Source organism: Myotis davidii, unplaced genomic scaffold, assembly GCF_000327345.1.
Source record: "Myotis davidii unplaced genomic scaffold, ASM32734v1 scaffold235, whole genome shotgun sequence".
In the NCBI taxonomy this organism is placed as follows: Eukaryota; Metazoa; Chordata; class Mammalia; order Chiroptera; family Vespertilionidae; genus Myotis; species Myotis davidii.
This window is the reverse complement of record NW_006287462.1, coordinates 4,124,019-4,143,982: the sequence shown is the minus strand read 5'-3', so window position 1 is coordinate 4,143,982 and position 19,964 is coordinate 4,124,019. Positions and strand designations below refer to the sequence as shown.

Here is a 19,964-nt window from a genome sequence, read left to right as displayed (position 1 = left end):
TGTAAATGCATTTATGTTGTTTTTTCTTAAAATATTGTATTGAGAGCAACCAAAGGACTTGTATGCATTCATATAAGCATAACCCATGGACACAGACAGTAGGGGGTGAGGGCATGTGCTGGGGGGTGAAATGGCAAGGAGAGGTCAATGGAGGGAAAAGGAGACATACATAATACTTTAAAAATAAAGAATATATATTTGTATTGATATCAAAGAGGAAGGGAGGGAGAGAGAGATAGAAATATCAATGATGAGAGAGAATCATTGATCAGCTGTCTCCTGCATGCTCCACACTGGGGATCAAACCCGAAACCCGGGCATGTGGCAAGACTGGAAGCAAACTGTGACCCTGGTTCATAGGTCGATGCTCAACCACTAAGCCTCACTGGCAGGGCTATATTCTGTTTAAAGATTGTAACATTTTGGAGAGAGGGAACTAAGATGGCAGTGTAAGTAATCGCCTGTAATCACCGCCTCCCACAACCACATCAAAATTACAACTAAAGTACAGAACAACCATCATCCAGAACCGCTAGAAAGCTGGCTGAATGGAATTCCTACAACTAGAGAAGTAAAGAAGAAAGTACACTGAGACTGGTAGGAGGTGTGGAGGCGCCCAAACAGGTCCGGCACCCACCTGTGCTGCTTTTGCAATCGGGAGGGAGATCGTCTTTGCAGAGGCCACCTGTGAGGAGCAAGGGGTCCCAGCCCCACACCAGCCCCCCAGCCCAGGGTCCCAGAGTTAGGACAGTCAGCTGGCTGTAAAAACCAGTGCAGATTGGAGCTCAGTGACACAAAGGCTGCTGGAGACCCAGCTGTTCCTCTTAAAAGGCCGGCACCACAAACTGAACTTACAAGGTCCTGCTTCCTCTGAGCTTCAGCATCAGGATAAAGCTCTGGGAGACACATTTGTCTGGCATCAGGGCAGGAACTTGGGGGTGTCTTTCTCCCAGACAGTGGTAGTTGCAGGGATCATTGTTCCTGTGCTAGGACTTGCCAGGTCTCAGGGCTGACTGGCAGCCATTTCTGTTTGCTCCGCCCTGGTGATTCTCTAAGACCCCACCAAGCTGCCTGCATATAAATGGCCTGTCCTTGAAAACCTCAAACAAGCTACAGCTGGGTCAGGAGCTCCAAACCTATCTATAAAAGCCCCAAGACCCTGCACCAGCACCAGCCTGCCTTGCTTCATAGCTGGGCCTCATCTGGGCACTTCCAAACCAGATACAAAGAGGAAGAATCTGCAGATCTCTCCATAGCTCCTGCTGGGTAGCCCCAGACAGTGGCTGACTTTGCACCTCCTTGGACACCCAAGGGCCAGTGTACCCAGTGGTCAGTGTCAGACCATACCAGATTACAACTCTTCATATCCATAAGCAACACACTCAAGGGGCAGACTCAGTGAGCACCAAAGCCCCACTGAAGCAAGTCCTGCTCCATAGGGGTGTCTCCTGAATAGCAGCTCTCCTACTGTAGTCACAGCTGTTCCTCATAGCCAATTAGCCTAGAGGTCAATTCTTCCCAGTGACACCAATAGCAATCAAGTCTCAACTACAACAAGACTGTGCTCACAGCCCACAAAGGGGTGCACCTGGAGTTCCCAGCTCAGGCATCTGGGGAGGCTGAGCCACTAGGCCCTATGGGACACCTGTTACACAAGGCCACTCTAACAACTCAAGGAGACATAGCAGTTTTACCCAATACATAGAAACAAACACAGAGAAGCACCCAAAATGTGGAGACAAAGAAACATGTCACAAGTGAAAGAAATGGAAGAAAGAAAACTACTAGATATAAAGTTCAAAACCAGTGTTATAAGGTGGACACAAGAATGTTCTAGAAACCTCCAAAGGATTTAGTGAGACTTTCAAGGATCTTAGTGAGAATGCCAAACATGGAAAGGGGCAAGTCAGAAATTAAGCAAACACTGGCGGAAATAAAAAATAATATACAAGGATTCAACAGTAGAGTAGAGGATTCTGAGAATCAAATCAACCATTTGAAATGAGGAAGAAAAAACACCCAACCAGAAGAGCAAAAAGAAGTAAGAATCCAAAAACATGTAGATAGTATAAGGAGCCTCTGGGACAGCTTCAAGCGTACCAACATTCACATTATGGGGGTGCGAGAAGAAGGGAGAGAGCAAGATATTAAAAACCTATTTGAAGAAATGACAGAAAACTTCCCCTACCTGGTGAAAGAAATAGACTTATAAGTCCAGGAAGCACAGAGAGTCTCAAACAAGAGGAACCCAAAGAGGACCACACCAACACCCATCATAATTAAAATGCCAAGGGTAAAGACAAAGAGAGAATCTTAAAAGCAGAAAGAGAAAAGCAGTTACTTACTTACAAGGGAATGCCCACACAACTGTCAGATGATTTCTCAACAGAAACTATGCAGACCAGAAGGGAGTGGCAAGAAATATTCAAAGTGATGAATAGCAAGGACCTACAACCAAGATTACTCTACCCAGCAAAGCTATCATTTAGAATTGAAAGTCAGATAAGAGCTTCACAGACAAGAAAAAGCTAAAGGAGTTCATCACCACCAAACAAGTATTATATAAAATGTTAAAGGGTATTCTTGAAGATTATGAAGACGAAAAAGAAAAAGATAAAAAATATTAACAACAAAATGGCAACAAATACATACCTATCAACAATTGAATCTAAAAATCAAAATAAATAAATAAGAAATCTAATAAACCAAATAAACTGGTGAATAAAATAGAATCAGAGGCATGGAAATGGGACTGACGATTCTCAGAGGGAAGGGGGGTGGTGGGTGGGAAGATCTTATTCAACAAAGATCTTCTATGTATATATGCATTACCTATGGACACAGACAAGAGTGTGGCAAAGGCCTGGGACGGGTGGAGGAAGTCAATGGGGGGGAAAAGAGGAATATCTGTAATAATCTCAACAATAAATTTTTTTTAAAAAATTGTAACATTCTGTACATATTTATTAAAGCAAATATGTTGATTATATTAATCTTTGTATAGTCTTTCTTATTTTTTTCTGTTAGATCTAGTTCTGAAAGAGGTATAGTAAAAATCTACTCTAATTTCATGTTTATGAAGTTAACTTGCATTGCTAATAATCTTTTGACTTAAATTTATTTAGCTATTTTATGATGTTTGATGTACATCTATGTTAAGTATTTTATATGCATTCTTTTAAAAAAAAAATTTATTTCAGAGAGAAAGGGAGAAGGAAAGATAGAAACATCAATGATGAAAGAGAATCATTGATTGGCTGCCTCCTGCACTCCCCCAACTGGGGATCAAGCTGCAACCAGGCCATGTGCCCTGACCAGGAATCCAGCTGTGACTTCCTTGTTCATAGGTCAATACTCAACCACTTAGCCATACTGGCCAGGCTATTCTTTTTTTCTTTTGCTTTTTTTCTTTCCATTTTAGTTTGTAGGAATTGTTATAACTTATTCTTTCCCTTACCAATTTCAAAATATTATGCTTTTCCATTTCACTAGTGATTATTTCCATTTCACTGGTGGTTATTCTTTTTTAATATTCATTATAAACCTATTTTATTACTATTCTATGGAAAGATATTATTTCCCCACATTTGTCTATTCCTGATACCTTCCACCTCATAAGATACTACTTTTAGAATCCTTTACTTTCCACTCCCCTCCTCTCAACTCCACCTCTTGGGTTTTGTTGAGAAATTTGCAACCTTTATTTCCAGGCTTTCACTAGGTAGATTTCATTTATCTTAATAGTCTTTATTTTTGCACATACACAGTCCCAGTCATTCCATGTATATTGCAAGGTTCATTGTTCACTCACCACTTTTTCCTACTTTACCTTCTCCTTTCTTGAAATTTCTGTTCTCATTAACTTGCTTAGTTAGAATCCTTTTTTCATAGTTTCCTCAGATGGGGTATATCAATGCTATAGTCTTGGAATCCTTACATTTCTGCATCCCTTCCACCCTGGCAGGTAAATGATGCTCAGCTAGAAAGAGACCTCGTGGGTTACATTCCTTTTCTCTCACTAGGTACAGGTTTTATTCCAGTGTCTGATGCCAGTCTGATTGTCTTCCCTTTGTAAATAATTCCTTTCTATCAAGAAACATAAGATTTTTCTTTCCAACCTTGGGATTCAGAAATTGTCAAAAAAAGGTTTAAGTGTGTTTTTATGCTCATCAATCCTGCCAAGAACTTTGGGACACTTTTATCTGCAAAGACAAGCCTTTAGCTCAGGAAAATGTACATCTATTAGATTTGACTTTTCCTCTGTAATTCTCTCTGGAACTCCTATTACTCATACATTAGATGTCCTGGCTCTGTCCTCTCTTCAGCAATTAATGTATCCATTTAATGTGAAAAGGTGTACTGATTCTTTTCCTGATAATATTGGTTCATCACGTATCAGCTAAATTATCTGATTGTAACATTCGGTACTAGAAAGCAGCCTAAAGTGAAATATAATAATCCTATATAATAAAGAGCGAATATGCAAATGGTTGTCATGCCCTCGCACCCTTGCGCCCTCACACCCTCATGTCAGGGCCTGGGGCCAGGTGGGTGGGACCTGAGGCCACGCCCCCCACCCAGCAGGGCTTGACAGGGGACCTGAGGCTGTGCCCCCCACCCTGCAGGGCTTGATGGGGATGGGGCCAGCCATGTCTGGGTCTCGTGCTATTTTGAGGTGCACGAGGGTGGGTGGGGGCTGCACTCTGGGTCCCGTGGCATGCCCCAGACTCTGACAGGAAAGAGATTTTCATATACATTTTACTAATTTTCTTTCATCTCTGACACTTCTATTATAGAGAAAGGGCAAATAGCAATATTAAAATATTTCCTCTAATTAATTCCCTTTTAATGTGCACAATTTTGTGCACTGAGCCACTAGTATACATATAATTTACACACTTTTTAATTCACTCTATCAAGTGTATTTTTCACTATTTTAAAATATGCACCCATTAACTTACATATATTTTTAAATAATATTCTGAAAGAAATATAGTTTTTTAAAATTTATCTTTATTGTTGAAAGTATTACAGATATCCCTCTCCCCCACCCAAGATTAACCCCCTCCATCCCACTCCTGTCCCCTCCCCAGGTCTTCCCCACACTGTTGTCTGTCCATGGGCTATGCATATATGCATATAAGTTCATTGGCTACTCTCTTCCTGCCCCACCCTTTCCCTCTGAAATACGTCAGTCAGTTGCATGCTTCAGTGTCTCTGGATCTTTTTTGTTCATTTTGTTCATTAGATTCCACATATGAGTGAGACCATGTGATACTTGTCTTTCTCTGACTGGCTTCTTTCCCTTAGCATAATACTCTCCAGGTCCCTCCTTGCTGTCTCAAAGGGTAAAAGATCCTTCTTTTTTACTGCTGCATAGTATCCCATGTACTGCAGCTTTTTTATCCACTCATCTACTGATGGGCACTTGGCCTATTTCCAGATCTTAGCTATTGTAAATAGCACTGCTATTAACATAGGAGTGCATCTATTCTTTCTGATTGGTGTTTTGGGATTGTTAGGATATATTCCTAGCAGCGGGATCACTGGGTCATATGGCATTCCCTTTTTAATTTTTTTGAGGAAACTCCACATTGTTTTCCATAGTGGTTGTACCAGTCTGCATTCCCACCAGGGGTGTACTAGGGTTCCTTTTTCTCCACATCTTCAACAGCACTTATTTGTTGATTTATTAAAAGCAGCCATTCGGGCAGGTGTGGGGTGGTACCTCATTGTTGTTTTAATTTTCATCTTTCTCATGATTAGTGACGTTAAGCGTTTTTTCATGTCTCTTGGCCATTTGTATGTTCTCTTTGGAGAAGTGTCCACTCATTTTTTAATTGGTTTGTCTTTCTTTTATTGACTTGTATGAGTACTTTATATATTTTGGAAATTAACCCCTTATCAGATGTATCATTAGCCAATATGTTCTCCCATACAGTAGGTTTCCTTTTCTTTTTTCTTTTTTTTATACCTCTTTATTGATTTCAGAGAGGAAGAAAGACAGAGAGAGAGAGAGAGAGCGAGAGAGAGAGAGAGAAACATCAATGATGAGACAATCATTGATTGGCTGCCTCCTGCACGCCTCCTACTGGGGATCAAGCCCACAACCCAGGTATGTGCCCTTGGCCAGAATCAAACCTGGGACCCTTCAGTCCACAGGCTGACACTCTATCCACTGAGCCAAACTGGCTAGAGCTCCCTTTACCTTTTGATGTTGATTTCTTTGCTATGCATAAGCTTTTTATTTTGATGTGGTCCCATTTGTTTACTTTTTCCTTTGTTCCTCTTGCCCTAGGCATTAGATCAGTAAAAACCCTGCTACGGGAGATGTCTGCTATTTTGCTGCCAAAGTTTTCTTCTAGGATTTTTATGGCTTCACAACATATATTTAAGTCTTTTACCCATTTTGATTCTATTCTTGTGTATGGTATAAGTTGGTGGTATAGTTTCTTTCTTTCTTTCTTTCTTTCTTTTTTTTCTTTTTGCCATGTACCTGTCCAATTATCCCAACACCATTTATTTTAAATTATGCATCCATTAAATTGTCTATTTTTAAAAAGTAATATTCTAAAAGCAATATACATAGTTTAAAAAAAAATAAAGAACTGCTCAATGAAAGTAAAATTTCCCTCTCCCACCTCTGAGTCCCCAGGCCCACCCCTAAGGAGACTGCTCTTCAGCTTCTGATAGAACTGTTCAGAAATTCTTCATGTGTAACACACACAAAATGCATTACTATGGGAGTATTCATAGCTTCTTTACATCCTCCTACCTACAAACCAATATTTCTGACACTTATACCCTGACCCCTTCCCACCTCCTACATTCCCACCTCCCCCTGCCTTATTATGCAGATAGGACAAAATGGGGGGGGGGGGGACTTAAAAGAGAGGTAGGAGCTTTATAACCAAAAGGCCCAGGCCTATTCACTACAGACAGACAGAGAGAACAGGAGGGAGGAGTGGTAGGTGAGGCCAAGCACCTGCAGATAGCAGGGTGGGTTTCAGGGGATGGAAGAGAGTAAGGAACATGGAGACAGGCTTTGGGGTACTTTCAGCTTATGAGAGAGTGGAAGACAGAAAGACTGTGTGGGAATGCAGACTTAAAGAGGTGCTCATGCAAATTATGTTTTATATAACTTGTGCTACCTAAGATACAAGTGTTTCATATAAGTGCTTTGAGGACTACAAAGATTAGAAATACTTTTACTGTATTCTGAACATGATACCCTCTGAGGCTGAGTCATCGAGGCCCAAGATCTACTCTTTTCACTCTATGTGTGGGTTTGCATTCGTGTGTGTGTGTGTGTACACAGAGGTGTATAGAGTATAAGGTACTTTAAAAATAGATTCCTACATAACCAAGTCTTGGGGGGAAGAAATTAATTTTATCTAAGAAAAGACAGAACAATGAAAAGAAAAAAGCCCAGAGCTTTAAAAAAGACAGTAAGCTGCCCTAACCGGTTTGGCTCAGTGGATAGAGCGTCAGCCTGCAGACTTAAGGGTCCCAGATTCGATTCCGGTCAAGGGTATGTACCTTGGTTGCGGGCACATCCCCTGTAGGAGGTGTGCAGGAGGCAGCTGATGGATGTTTCTCTCTCATCGATGTTTCTAACTCTCTATCCCTCTCCCTTCCTCTCTGTAAAAAATCAATAAAAATATTTTTAAAATAAATAAATAATAAAAATAAAAAAGACAGTGAGCACTTCTTACTGCATGTCTCTATCCATATCAGTTTCCAAAGAGATTCAGGAAAGTGCCATCAATTCCTAATTGTTGATGTAAACAGGTAAACAGAGGTAGTCCAAAATAGTGGGAGATTTTTTAAGTATATTTCATAGGTTTTCATAAATTCAGATGGATAAATGAACAGAAAAGTGACTTCACAGAAAACAGTGAAGGACTACTGCAAGGAATTGGCTCAGAAAGCGCTTAGAAACCTTCCTTTTCCCACAGTCCTCCTGATGGTTCCATCCATCCCATTCTCATCCCTCCACTGGGTGCAAAACAGTTGATGAAAGCAGAATAATTCTTTCCTCAAAGTGGGGCTGTGTGAGTCAGATCCTATCCGTGTAAAGCAGTGGTTCTCAACCTTGGCTGCACATTAGAATCACCTGGGAATCTTTTTAAAATCCTGATTTCTGGGCCTCATCCTCCGGAAATTCTGTTTCTTTGTTACTAATGTTGTGGCCCCCCACTCCATAACAAAGAAACAGAATTTCCGGAGGATGAGGCCCAGAAATCAGGATTTTAAAAAGATTCCCAGGTGATTCTAATGTGGAGAGATGCATCTGTGTCTGAATTGGAGGAGGACGGACACTTGCATCCGGCTAGTGGCCTGTGGGTAACGAATTAAACTGGAGCTCAGATGGATGCACCAGATGTGATAGATAAGCAATGTACTGTGAGGCCGGAGACCAAAACAGAAGATTATCAATACAGTTTGGGGCAGTGGTTCTCAGCCTTGGCCGCACATTAGAATCACCTGGGAATCTTTTTAAAACCCTGATTTCTGGGCCTCATCCTCCGGAAATTCTGTTTGTTACTTGTTGTGGCCCCCCACTCCATAACAAAGAAACAGAATTTCCGGAGGATGAGGCCCAGAAATCAGGATTTTAAAAAGATTCCCAGGTGATTCTAATATGCAGCCAAGGTTGAGAACCACTGGTGTAAAGGATGGGGACCATGCAAATTTAAAAAACAAACATTTTTTAATCCATCAATACTTTCAGCAGATTGTCTTTCAATCTCCCTCCCCACTCTGCTGCCTGTCACCATCCTGGACAATATGTACATAAATGTATGATCCAGAAATTTGATATCAGTTCTGTGACCACCTCCACTCTGATAACCATCATCTCCAAACTCAGCCACAAATCAAACTCTGTTGGGAACACATAGCCGCATCCCTAACATCTTCAACTCTGAAGTTCCCTCCCCTCCTACAGCTTCCTTCCACTTTCCCTGTCCCTCACACTGTGTAAATCTGTTCTTTACCTGCATGACAACTTCACTATTCACCTCCATTTTTCTCAGAACCCTCTGGATCCTGCTTGACTTCTTATCCAGGCTGTATCTAGTTAATTATCTCAACTTTATAGACACAACACCCTAAATTCCTTCTCACTTTCCACACTGACCCTCTACCATGCCTACTTGCCAATCACTTCACCCTTGCTTCACACAGCTGATTTCTGTTTCTCTTCTCTGATTCCTGAGACTTGCTGGAGAAAAGTCACTTGATACAATAAACAAATACCAGGTGTTTGGGATATACGGATCTCAATCTGAAATGTACTTCTATTTATTAGCTGGGAAAATTTGGACAAGTAACATAATTTCTCTGAACATCTGTTCCCCGATATTGTAAAACTAGAGGCCTGGTTATAAAAAAATTCATGCACTAGGGGGGTGCCCTCAGCCCAGCCTGCACCCTGTCTAATCTGGGACCCCTCGAGGGATGTCCAACTGTCGGTTTAGGCCTGATCCCACCAGCAGTCAGACATCCCTCTCACAATCTGGGACTGCTGGCTCCTAACCACTCGCCCGCCTGCCTGCCTGCCTGATTGCCCCTAACTGCTTCTGCCTGCCAGCCTGATTACCCCCTAATGGCTCCCCTGCTGGCCTGATTGACACCTAACCGCTCCCCTGCCATCCCCAATGCCCCCAACTGCCCTCCCCTGCTGGCCTGGTCGCCCCCAACGGCCCTCCCCTGCTGGCCTGGTCACCCCCAACTGTCCTCCCCTGCTGGACTCATCTTGCCCCAACTGCCCTCCCCTGCCAGCCTGGTCACCCTGGTGGAAGCCACGCAGAGCAGCAACCAGGACCTGCCCCTCAGTGAGGCTGAGGGAACTCCAGGAAAGCTGCAGAGAGCAGCAGCAGGGACCCGCCCCTGGCGGGGCTGAGGGAACTCCGACAGCAGGCACCCCCTGGGGCGACTGTGGGAACCCCAGTGGCAGATGTGCAGAGTGGCCACCAGGCATCCTGCCCCCGACAGGGCTGTAGGAACTGCGGCAGCCAGAGAAGCTGGCCCTGCCTCCACTGTGCGTGTCACCATCTTGTGACAGCATTATAACATTAGGGTTAATTTGCATATTACCTTTTTATTATATAGGACGAGAGGCCCGGTGCACAAAAATTTGTGCACTCGGGGGAAAGAGGGGGAGTCCCACAGCCCGGCCTGTGCCCTCTCGCAGTCTGGGACCCCTCGGGAGATAACGAACTGCTGGCTTAGGCCTGCTCCCGGTGGCAGAGGGCAGGCCCAATCCCTAGGTGCAGCCCCTGGTCGGGCTCCAAGCAGGGCCGATTGGGGGGTTGGAGCACCGCCCCCTGTCACACTCAAGGCAGGGTGGATGGGGAGGTTGCGGCGCCCCCCCCTATCAGGCACAGGGCAGGGCTGATCAGGGGGTTGGGGCGCCTTCCCGTCATACACAGAGCAGGGTGGATAGGGAGGTTGTGGCCCCACCCTGTCACACACAGAGCCACAGGACGATCAGGGGGTTTGGGCACTGCCCCGTCACTCTAGAAGGCCTCATGGCTCCGCTGCTAGGCCTCATGGCTCCGCTGATCCCGGTGCTGGGAGGCATATTACCCTTTTACTATATAGGGTAGAGGCCTGGTGCATGGGTGGGACTGGCTGGTTTGCCCTGAAGGGTGTCCTGGATCAGGGTGGGGGTCCCCACTGGGGTGCCTGGCCAGCCTGGGTGAGGGATGATGGCTGTTTGCAGCTGGTCACACCCCCTTTAGGGTGGGGGTCCCCACTGGGGTGCCTGGCAAGCCTGGATGAGGGGATGATGGCTGTTTGCAGCTGGTCACACCCCCTTCAGGGTGGGGGTCCCCACTGGGGCGCCTGGCCAGTCTGGGTGAGGGGCTGAGGGCCGTTTTCAGGCTGGCGGGTGACTGAAGCTCCCAACCTCTCTTTTATTTCTTTTTTCTTTTTTATTCTGGGATTATATTTACCTTTTATGGCTGTCACTGGAGCTGAGAGCCGTCTTTAGTACGCCAATTACCATGTTTCTCTTTTATTAGTGTAGACTAGAGGCCCAGTGCACAAAAATTTGTGCACTCGGTGGGGTCCCTCAGCCCGGCCTGTGTCCTCTTGCAGTCTGGGACCCCTCGGGGGATGCTTCCCAGGGGACTGGGCCTAAGCTGGCAGTCAGACATCCCTCTGGCAGCTGGATAGCACTCAGGGGATGTCCACTTGCCAGCGGGAAGCAGGCCTAAGCTGCAGTCAGACATCCTTAGCGCTGCTGAGGAGGCAGGAGAGGCTCCCACCACTGCTGTACTGGCAGCCATCAGCCTGGCTAGTGGCTGAGCAGAGCTCCCCCTGTGGGAGCGCACTGACCACCAGGGGGCAGCTCCTGCATTGAGCGTCTGCCCCCTGGTGGTCAGTGTGTGTCACAGTGACCAGTCATTCCCAGTCATTCTGCTGTTAGGGTCAATTTGCATATTACCCTTTTATTATATAGGATAGGGCATATCCATCAGCATGCTTTCAGCTAGAACAAAAAACTCAACCAAAAGTAGCTTATTGTCTCCTATAACCAGGTAGCTTAAGATTGGTCCCAGGGTTAATTTAGGGACTCAATGATGTCATCAAGAACAAAGATTCTTTTCTTTAAAAAAAACCTTTAAAAAATATTTTTATTGATTCAGAGGGAGAGATAAACATCAATGAGAATCATTAATCTGCTGCCTTCTGCACACCCTCTACGGGGGATGGAGCCAGCAAACTGGGCATGTGCCCTGACCAGAAATCAAACTGTGACCCCCTGGTTTATAGGTCAACACTCAACCACTGACTCACACCAGCTGAGCAAAGGTTCTTTTCTTTTTATGCTCCATCATCCTTATGGCTTGGGATTTAGGTTTATCTTTTCAGTTATAATGTTGGAAATGCATTTCCAGGCATTACAAACACACACACAGTCTTAGGGAAAAAGGGTGCACTTCCTCCCAGGGAGTAAAACCTTTCCTAGAACCTTCCTAGTAGAATTCTACTGAAGTTCCGTTAGCGTGATCATATGTCTACCCTTTAACCCCTTCCCCAACAATTTTTTTGTTAAAAACGTTTCTTTTTCAGACTAATTTTTTTATTTTGGTTCTATATAGTATTTTTGATGCTGGTTATGAAAACAGTTTGTAATTATTTTTTCTTCCCATTTTTGTGGTTAAGAATAGTATTTCCTCAGAAAGTTTCTAGATGAAATTATTTAGAATGGTACGTATGTAGCTGGTTTTTGAAGGTAAAGTTTTAGACGAGTATACTCGTCGATGACTGAAAAAAGAACATTTTGTGAAAACGTGTATACACGTTTCTGCCGGGGAAGGGGTTAACTAATCACTGGCAAAGGGAAATGGAACTGCCAGAAGGCCTTTTTAACCAATCACAAATTCACCCTCTGGGCCAGAGAGGGTCAATCTTCCCTGAGCAAAATGCAACCAGATACTGAACAAAAAGTTGTGATAATAAGAAAGAATACCTAGTGGATAGGCCAACAATCTATCTCATGCAATTAGAGAGATCGTAGTAGGTATATTTTGCAAAGTATCTAATGGAGTCTGGCACATCACAGAAATGATGGTTTTAAAATACGTCCACAAATCCTTTGACCCTCTTTCCTTTAAAAGGTAGAGCTAATTTCCCTATTCTTGAATGTGGACTGAACTTGGTGACTTGCTTCTAACAAGCAGAATTTGGCATGCAGGAGGAAGCCCATCAATGATTATCTTTCATCATTGATGTTTCTCTCTCTCTCTCTCTCCCTCTCCCTTCCTCTGAAATCAATAAAAATATATATTTTTTTAAAAATGTGGCAAAGACTGCTATTCATCCCCCTAATATCCATTCTCTTTCCTCAAAGAGAATTCCAAATTTTAGTTGAACATATGGCAGTATGAAATAAATACAATTTCTCAGCCTCTCTTGCAGCCAGGTATGAACTATGTGACTATGGCAGCTTCCAAAAATGTTCTATAAAAGATTGCTAACACTTCCCCATTGTTCTCTTCTTTGTCCTTCCAATAAAATGTAGGCCTGTGATGGTTACAGCTCTGGCTACCTATCCTGATTTAGAAAAATGAGGGCCACATCTTGAGTATGGTAGAGTGGTAAGCTAAAACGATCTTAGATCCCCCCAAAAATTTCATGTACAAGAGCACACCAATCAGTCCTAGACTCTATACCTCTCGAACTTTATATTGAGAATTTTTATCTTTGCATTGGAAAAAACTGTAATAGCAGCTTCTCTGGGATAAAGGAGGAAGGCAGATGTATAAAAGCAAATTATCTTTTAGTTGAGGATAATAGGGTGTTATCTCTAAATATAAATTCTTACTCTTATGACGGAAGTTACTCAATACTAGGTTCAAGTCTTACCCCTGCCACTAACTAGCAAATCCATCAACTTCTCTAAGTCTTTGTAAGACATCTATATTAAAAAATTCTTTTGAGTCTTAAAATATAATGTGAAAGTGTTCCACAGTATACATCACTATAAATAAGAGTTGATGAAATAATTACAAGATACTGGTGGACAGATTTTCTGTCTTGTCTCACATTATATCCCCAGTAACAAGTATTCAATAAACACTCAAAAAATAAATATTTTTAAGTTGCTAAATGAGTGAGTTATTCTATTTAGGAGTGAAATTTCAAAGGTCTTTAATATTAACTAAAGTTATTACTTGATTCCCTTAAAAAACAAATCTTAATTTTGACATCTGTCAAAGGTGTGAAGAGATAAATCTAGCTAATCCATTTATCTGGTTCAAAATTATCTGCTATAGCAAAATAATTCAAACTGGAATAAAAGCTGTGGTATAGAAATAAAATTTTATGACACTTTTTCCTTGAGATTACACAGGTATGCATGATGGCAGGGGGAGAGGGGTTGGCTAGAGGTGGCTAAGGGGTGAGGGAGGAGTGGGAGACATCTGTAATAGTGTCAAGAATTAAAAAAAATAAAGTAAAAGATTTTTAAATATGTCTTTATTGATTTCAGAGTAGAAGGGAGAAGGGGAGAGAGAAAGAGATAGAAACATCAATGATAGAGAGCATCAGTGATTGGTTGCCTCCTGCATGCCCCACACTGGGAATAGAGGCTGCAACTCTGACATGTGCCCTTGACCGGTATTGAACCTGGAACCCTTCCGTCCACACTGAGCCAAACCAGCTAAGGCCAAATGTTTTGTGTGTTTTTTAATATATATTTTATTGATTTTTACAGAGAGGAAGAGAGAGGAATAGAAACATTGATGAGAGAGAAACATTGATCAGCTGCCTCCTACACACCCCCCACTGGAGATGTGCCCACAACCAAGGTACATGCCCTTGACTGAAATCGAACCTGGGGCCCTTCAGTCTGCAGGCCGATGCTCTATCCACTGAGCTAAACCAGTCAGGACTTAAATAAATATGTATTTTTTAATATTTAAACTACTAACTTTACTATATCAAATAAAAGATTTCCTCACACTGGACTGTTTCTAAAGTATTTTATTAAATTAAATATGTAATTTGCAAATGGCTTCATAAGAAATTTTTAAAGCAAAGTTACAAAACATTTTCAATAAAAAAGTAGAGTTAACAGCAAAATTACATTTTCTTTATAGTACAAATAAAAACATTTAATTTCTGATATACTGTTTGAAATTTTTATTATATGTTCTCCAACAGATAGCTGCAATGATGTACTTTAATGAGAAGTTTCACGATTAATTCAGTTATGTGTTAATAACAGGTTCATTATTTGGACCATAAAAGTCAACTGCTCAACTTTATGGAAAATCATAAAATTTCTCATCATACAATGGGAAGTTCTAAAAGGCTCTTCAGGATGTAGATGTAGTCTAGCCTTGTGTTTCTATTAAATTCTCTTAAGAAGCATTAAGTAACACTGTAAACTTGAATTACATTTCAAAAATAAGCACCATTAACAAACATTCTACATAAACTTTACTTTTTTTTTTGGCCACACAAACATTTAAATTTGTTTCTTTTACATGTAATTTAAAATAAACACTATTTAATCACTGCACAGAAAAAATGATCAAACTTCATCTCATTGCACAATGGAAAAGCACTTAGAAAAAGCACTTGGAAAACAACAGCAAACATTATTTTTGTATTTTTTTACGCATTTTGTCATTTTCTTAAATTGAGAGCAGTTAAGACATTGTCAGAGCAATTTCCTGAGTTTCAAACTTTCCAATTTCCAGTTCAGACCAAACTTGTGTGTCCTTTTTCTATGCATACAAAACACTTGAATTTTCAAAGAAACAGAACAAAAATAAAGGACTGGAAACAATCCAACAGAATTGTTTGGCTTTTCTTCTCAAATGTGTTAAGAGACTTTAAAATATGTCAGGAATTCTACTATATATGTCCTGTATTTAAAGGCCATAGAATTGCAAATAATATGAAAACACTAATAAATTGAAAAAATAACTCAATCTGAAAATAACATAGGAATATACGAACAGCTAATAAATAAAAAGCAACATGCTTCCATTTCTCAGGAACAAGTAAGGAAGTGGATGGATTAAAATACTGTTAAGGGTCCCCTCAGTCCAACTGCACGTTCCCTGTGGTTTCCACACTGCTCTCTTTTCCCCCTGGTATATACTGGGATAAGAGACTACTGAAAGATATAACTGTTACTAAAACCTTCCAACTACACAAGTGTTGCACTTTAAAATATTAGTACTTCTGCAAAGAGCCATCCTAATGAATAATGTACTAGCACAAATATACCAACACATAATAACTTTGAAAATCCCCATACTAGGATTTAGAAATGGGCAAAGGGAGCAATTATAAAAATGTTTTTCATAATTATATGTTGTTTAAACTATGCTAGATAGTGGGGTAGGTAGCAGAATAGGATTAAACAGCTTTACAAAAATACACTCGATGCTTAAAATGTGCCTATATATTTATGAATGATAATTAAGGAGAAATGCCCTAGGTTTAGCAAGATAAAGTACAACATTAGAGTTGATACAACATAAAACAAAGCTGTTTTCATTTGGTTTTTGCCACAAAACACCTCACCTCTTGTTCTTTTTGACTGCTCCCACATTAATCATAATTATATTATTAAAATAAGTTTAGCTGAAGTGCTCAAAAGCAATTTTTCAACTGGGTGAGGAAATATAAAAACACAAAATATGCAGCTGCACACTCGAATAACTCTAGGTTTTAGTATTGTTAGTCACATTTCTTACATCATATTAATTTATACATAAAGATACTTTATATCATTAACAATTGTAATTTTATAAGTAGTTGAAACGAACTGTTTTATTTCTAATGTGTACAACTCTTCTAGACATTACTAAAAACATATGCTAAACTTCTGGCATTTTTTCTTTTTTTAACGAATTATTACAAACATAGGATATGAATACTTCAATTATCAGTCACTAACCATTTCTAAATAATAAACATTTTTATTTTTGTGGACATAAATTCAACAACACAGCTCTTCTTTTAAAAGCATGCTTTCATAATATATAAAAGTGTGTTTTTGAGTTCTATTTTCATTAAAATGTCTGTTATTTTTGGAAACCATTCTATAATTCAGGGTTCTTTCAGTAACAGCTCAATCCTATAATTCCTGATCCAAATGATTTTTTAAGCTTATGAAACAGCAACACAATTGTTAAAATTATATGTTGAAAGTATTCTCCATATCCAAAGTCAAATTTATTTAAACCACTGTCTCATACTGGAAAATTAAACTTTATCACATTAAACTTGTATAAAGGAAATTTCAATCGACATACTTTAACATACTAACAGGACTTTTTAGCTGACCAATAAAGAGAAGCCAATGAAGGTTTTCTTCCACGAAGCTGGCTCTTTTTAAAAATAAAAGTTAAAAACTTTTAAACTGTAGTGATTCTTTTTATAATTACATCAAAACTGTTTTCTGTATTTGTTTTTAAGTTAATAGAATTTTGACCTTATTGCAGTCTAGAAATTACAAGCCTCAAATATAAAAGACAGGTCTTTAGAACTATCTTAAATACCACTTACACAGACGGTTCTAGAAGCAGTTCTATAAGATAGCAACATTTGGTAGATATCTAACCACTTCTCCTTCTCTGAAACTTTTTCTGCCTTTGGAAAGTGTAAAACTGCAATATAATCTCAGACCCCAACTTTCCTCCTGGAAATGCCCACACGCAGAAAAAAGAAACAGAAGGTTAAGAGATCAAAATCATATACAAATACAAAGCAGAAGAAAGCACAACAGCATGTCTTCCTTCCAATAGGACATAGCAAAATAAAAAGATTTTTTAAAATTTTGTTTTGAAATAAAAAAGCATTCAAGTGTTTTATTAGTTCTCCTTTCTTTCATTACTATCGATACTATTAGGTCTTCACTAAACATCAAACAACAATTAATAGAAAGATAATTTCTCTTTTAGAAAAAATCTGTGCACTTTCAAACTTTAAAACTGGATCTGATAATTTTATCTAAGAAAATTATCTCTAATATTTTTAGCATATTTGGCATATGATTCAATAAAAAATTAAACTTCTCTTGAATTTTGAAAAACATCATAACATTTTTGTTTTATAACTGGACATTATTTCTAATAAAACACATGTTGATAGTAAAATTGACTAAATTACTGCAAATAAAACTAATTTTAACCTACAAACCTTCACACTTCTAAGTCAAGGACGTTTATTTTACTTTAGCATGACCTTCAAGCACCCTGGTTTAATTTCAGAGAACCTGCAGAAATGAGAAAAGAGTAATTTTAAAGATAAAAATTTCTAACTGAGTAAGAAATGTCTATTATAATCAATTCCAAAGGCCTATACAAAAATATATTTACTATCAAAGTACTCTCAATATCCAGGACCAGTATCTATGGTTATGGTCCTTTTAATTTGCTGTCAAAATAAATACAATCCTAAGGCTTGGGTTTTACTCCTAACTTAATAATTATTACAATTAAAGATTTATCAAAATTCTCAAGCCTGAATTTGACCTTCATGAAGAAGAGCATGCTGTATCAAGGATAAGATGTTGCCTACATTATATTATTTCTATGCCTTGTGTAACAAGAAGGAATCTCATAGGTAAGTTTAATTCATCAGGCCATTAAATGGTTTCAACACCCTCTGTGTGAAATTTTAAATTAAAAAAAAAACACTAGTCTCTGAAATAGATCATTAATCCCAACATGATAATGTTCTGGTCTAAGTATTCCTTTTGTAAAAGTAACTATAATGTCATCTGTTTTCATGCTCAGAATACTACCATTTTCTATAATGCAGCCAAACAACATTTATTACATGGCATAAAAAAAATATGCTACACTAACTGAAACTAGTTGCAGGGAAAGAAGGCTACTTAATGAAATACATCCTCAGGGAATCTATCTATCAACAGATCTTTTATTCTTGGACTTCTCTTTTCTTGTTGTTTTCTGTTGCAGAATAGTCACTTAATAAAAAAGAACAGTTCATATTTGTCAGCTAAGATCATTAATAGCATCTAACTTATTAAAGAGGTATAAATTCACAGTGACTACAGTGTTTCTGCTAATATTTAAACACATCCAAATTATAAACGTATTTCAGCAGAAGCTCCTAATTCCTTCCAAAATCCATAGATGTACATCTACTTCCAAAGGGATAAACAGCAATCTTAAACTATGATATGTGTAACCTATCTTGGATAATACATTATCAAAGAAATACAAATATTATTACTTTCTTTTAGATTTTAAATTTATGATAGAAATAGTTTTGTCAGATGACTGATTACTTCAATAACAAACACATTTTTCTTTCATTTCTGGTTTACTGGACATCATAAATCCAGCAGGTAATCATAATTTAAGCATGACTATAGCTAAAATCAGAAGGTCAAATTTAGTTAACTACTTTAACATATCGTTCTAAGCACACTCTTAGTGTTTACTATCTATAGATATGGGCAATTGTCAATTATTGGTAACAGCAATTTATACTCACCTGAAGCTATGGCTTGTGAGGTATTTAATGACAGCTGGTTTGATGCGAGCTACTCCTCCCTGGCTGTGATTGCCTCTCCCCGTAATCACAGACAGATAGGGCTTGCCACCATTCTGCTTAAATTCTGTTACAAAAGGAATTGGAATAGTTCAAATTCATTTAAATTACAATCTCAATAGAAAACAAACATGAACTACTCAAAACACATACGAAGTTATTTTCATGGGGATTTAGAGACTCATTACTTTAAAAAGCCCAGAACTGATATCTTTAAATGTAAGTTGTATCTACACTGTTGAAGTATGGAAGCCTTATAGCAATTCATGTGCCTAAAAACTAGAGTGAAACATTTTCCCCTGTGGGGAAGGAGATTTCCTTGTGCTATCAAAATATCTCTCTGAAATAACGGTAATTACAATATGACACCTAAAAATTATTACACCCATGGAGTCAGGCATTGCTTTAAGTGATTTATATTTACTAACTAAGAATCTTCACGAAAAATATACAAGGGAAACTAAGATGGCGGCAGAGATAAAAAACCGGGAAGTTGACGCCGCTCACAACAATTGATTAATACCTCAGAAAAACAATACGGACATCATCCAGAACCACAGGAAGCCAGGCTGACTGTAAATTCTACAACTAGAAGGAAAAAAAAGCACACTGAGAGCCGAGAAGCTGCAGAAGAGAAGCGCAGAGGTAGGGGCCTCGCGCGCGCGGAAAGGGGCTGGCACCTGCAGAAGAGAAGCGCAGAGGTAGGGGCCTCGCGCGCGCGGAAAGGGGCTGGCACCTGAGGACACGGCTGTCTTTTTGAATCCGGAGGGAGTCACAAGCTCCCGACGGCTCTGAACTCCGGTTCCGGGAAGTCTCTGGGGACCCAGGACTCATGCGGGGAGAAACTGGACTGTCTGGCAGTGGGCGATCTTGAGGGCGGCTTTCCCTCAGAGGTGCTTGCAGCC

The 19,964-nt window shown here is 40.0% G+C and overlaps 1 protein-coding gene across 5 annotated transcripts in view; it reads right to left on the bottom strand.

The window, feature by feature from the left end:
* Positions 1-14,643: 14,643 nt before the first annotated feature.
* Positions 14,644-19,964, bottom strand: part of N4BP2 (NEDD4 binding protein 2) — a 79,071-nt gene continuing 73,750 nt past the window's right edge. For all 5 annotated transcript variants that reach the window (XM_006759303.2, XM_015561028.1, XM_015561029.1 and 2 more), the window contains 2 exons: positions 19,003-19,126; positions 14,644-17,752 (listed from right to left, as the gene is read on the bottom strand). In XM_006759303.2, coding sequence (XP_006759366.1) covers positions 17,707-17,752; positions 19,003-19,126 — 170 coding nt within the window. In that variant the 3' untranslated portion in view covers positions 14,644-17,706. The remainder of the gene's footprint in view (positions 17,753-19,002; positions 19,127-19,964) is intronic.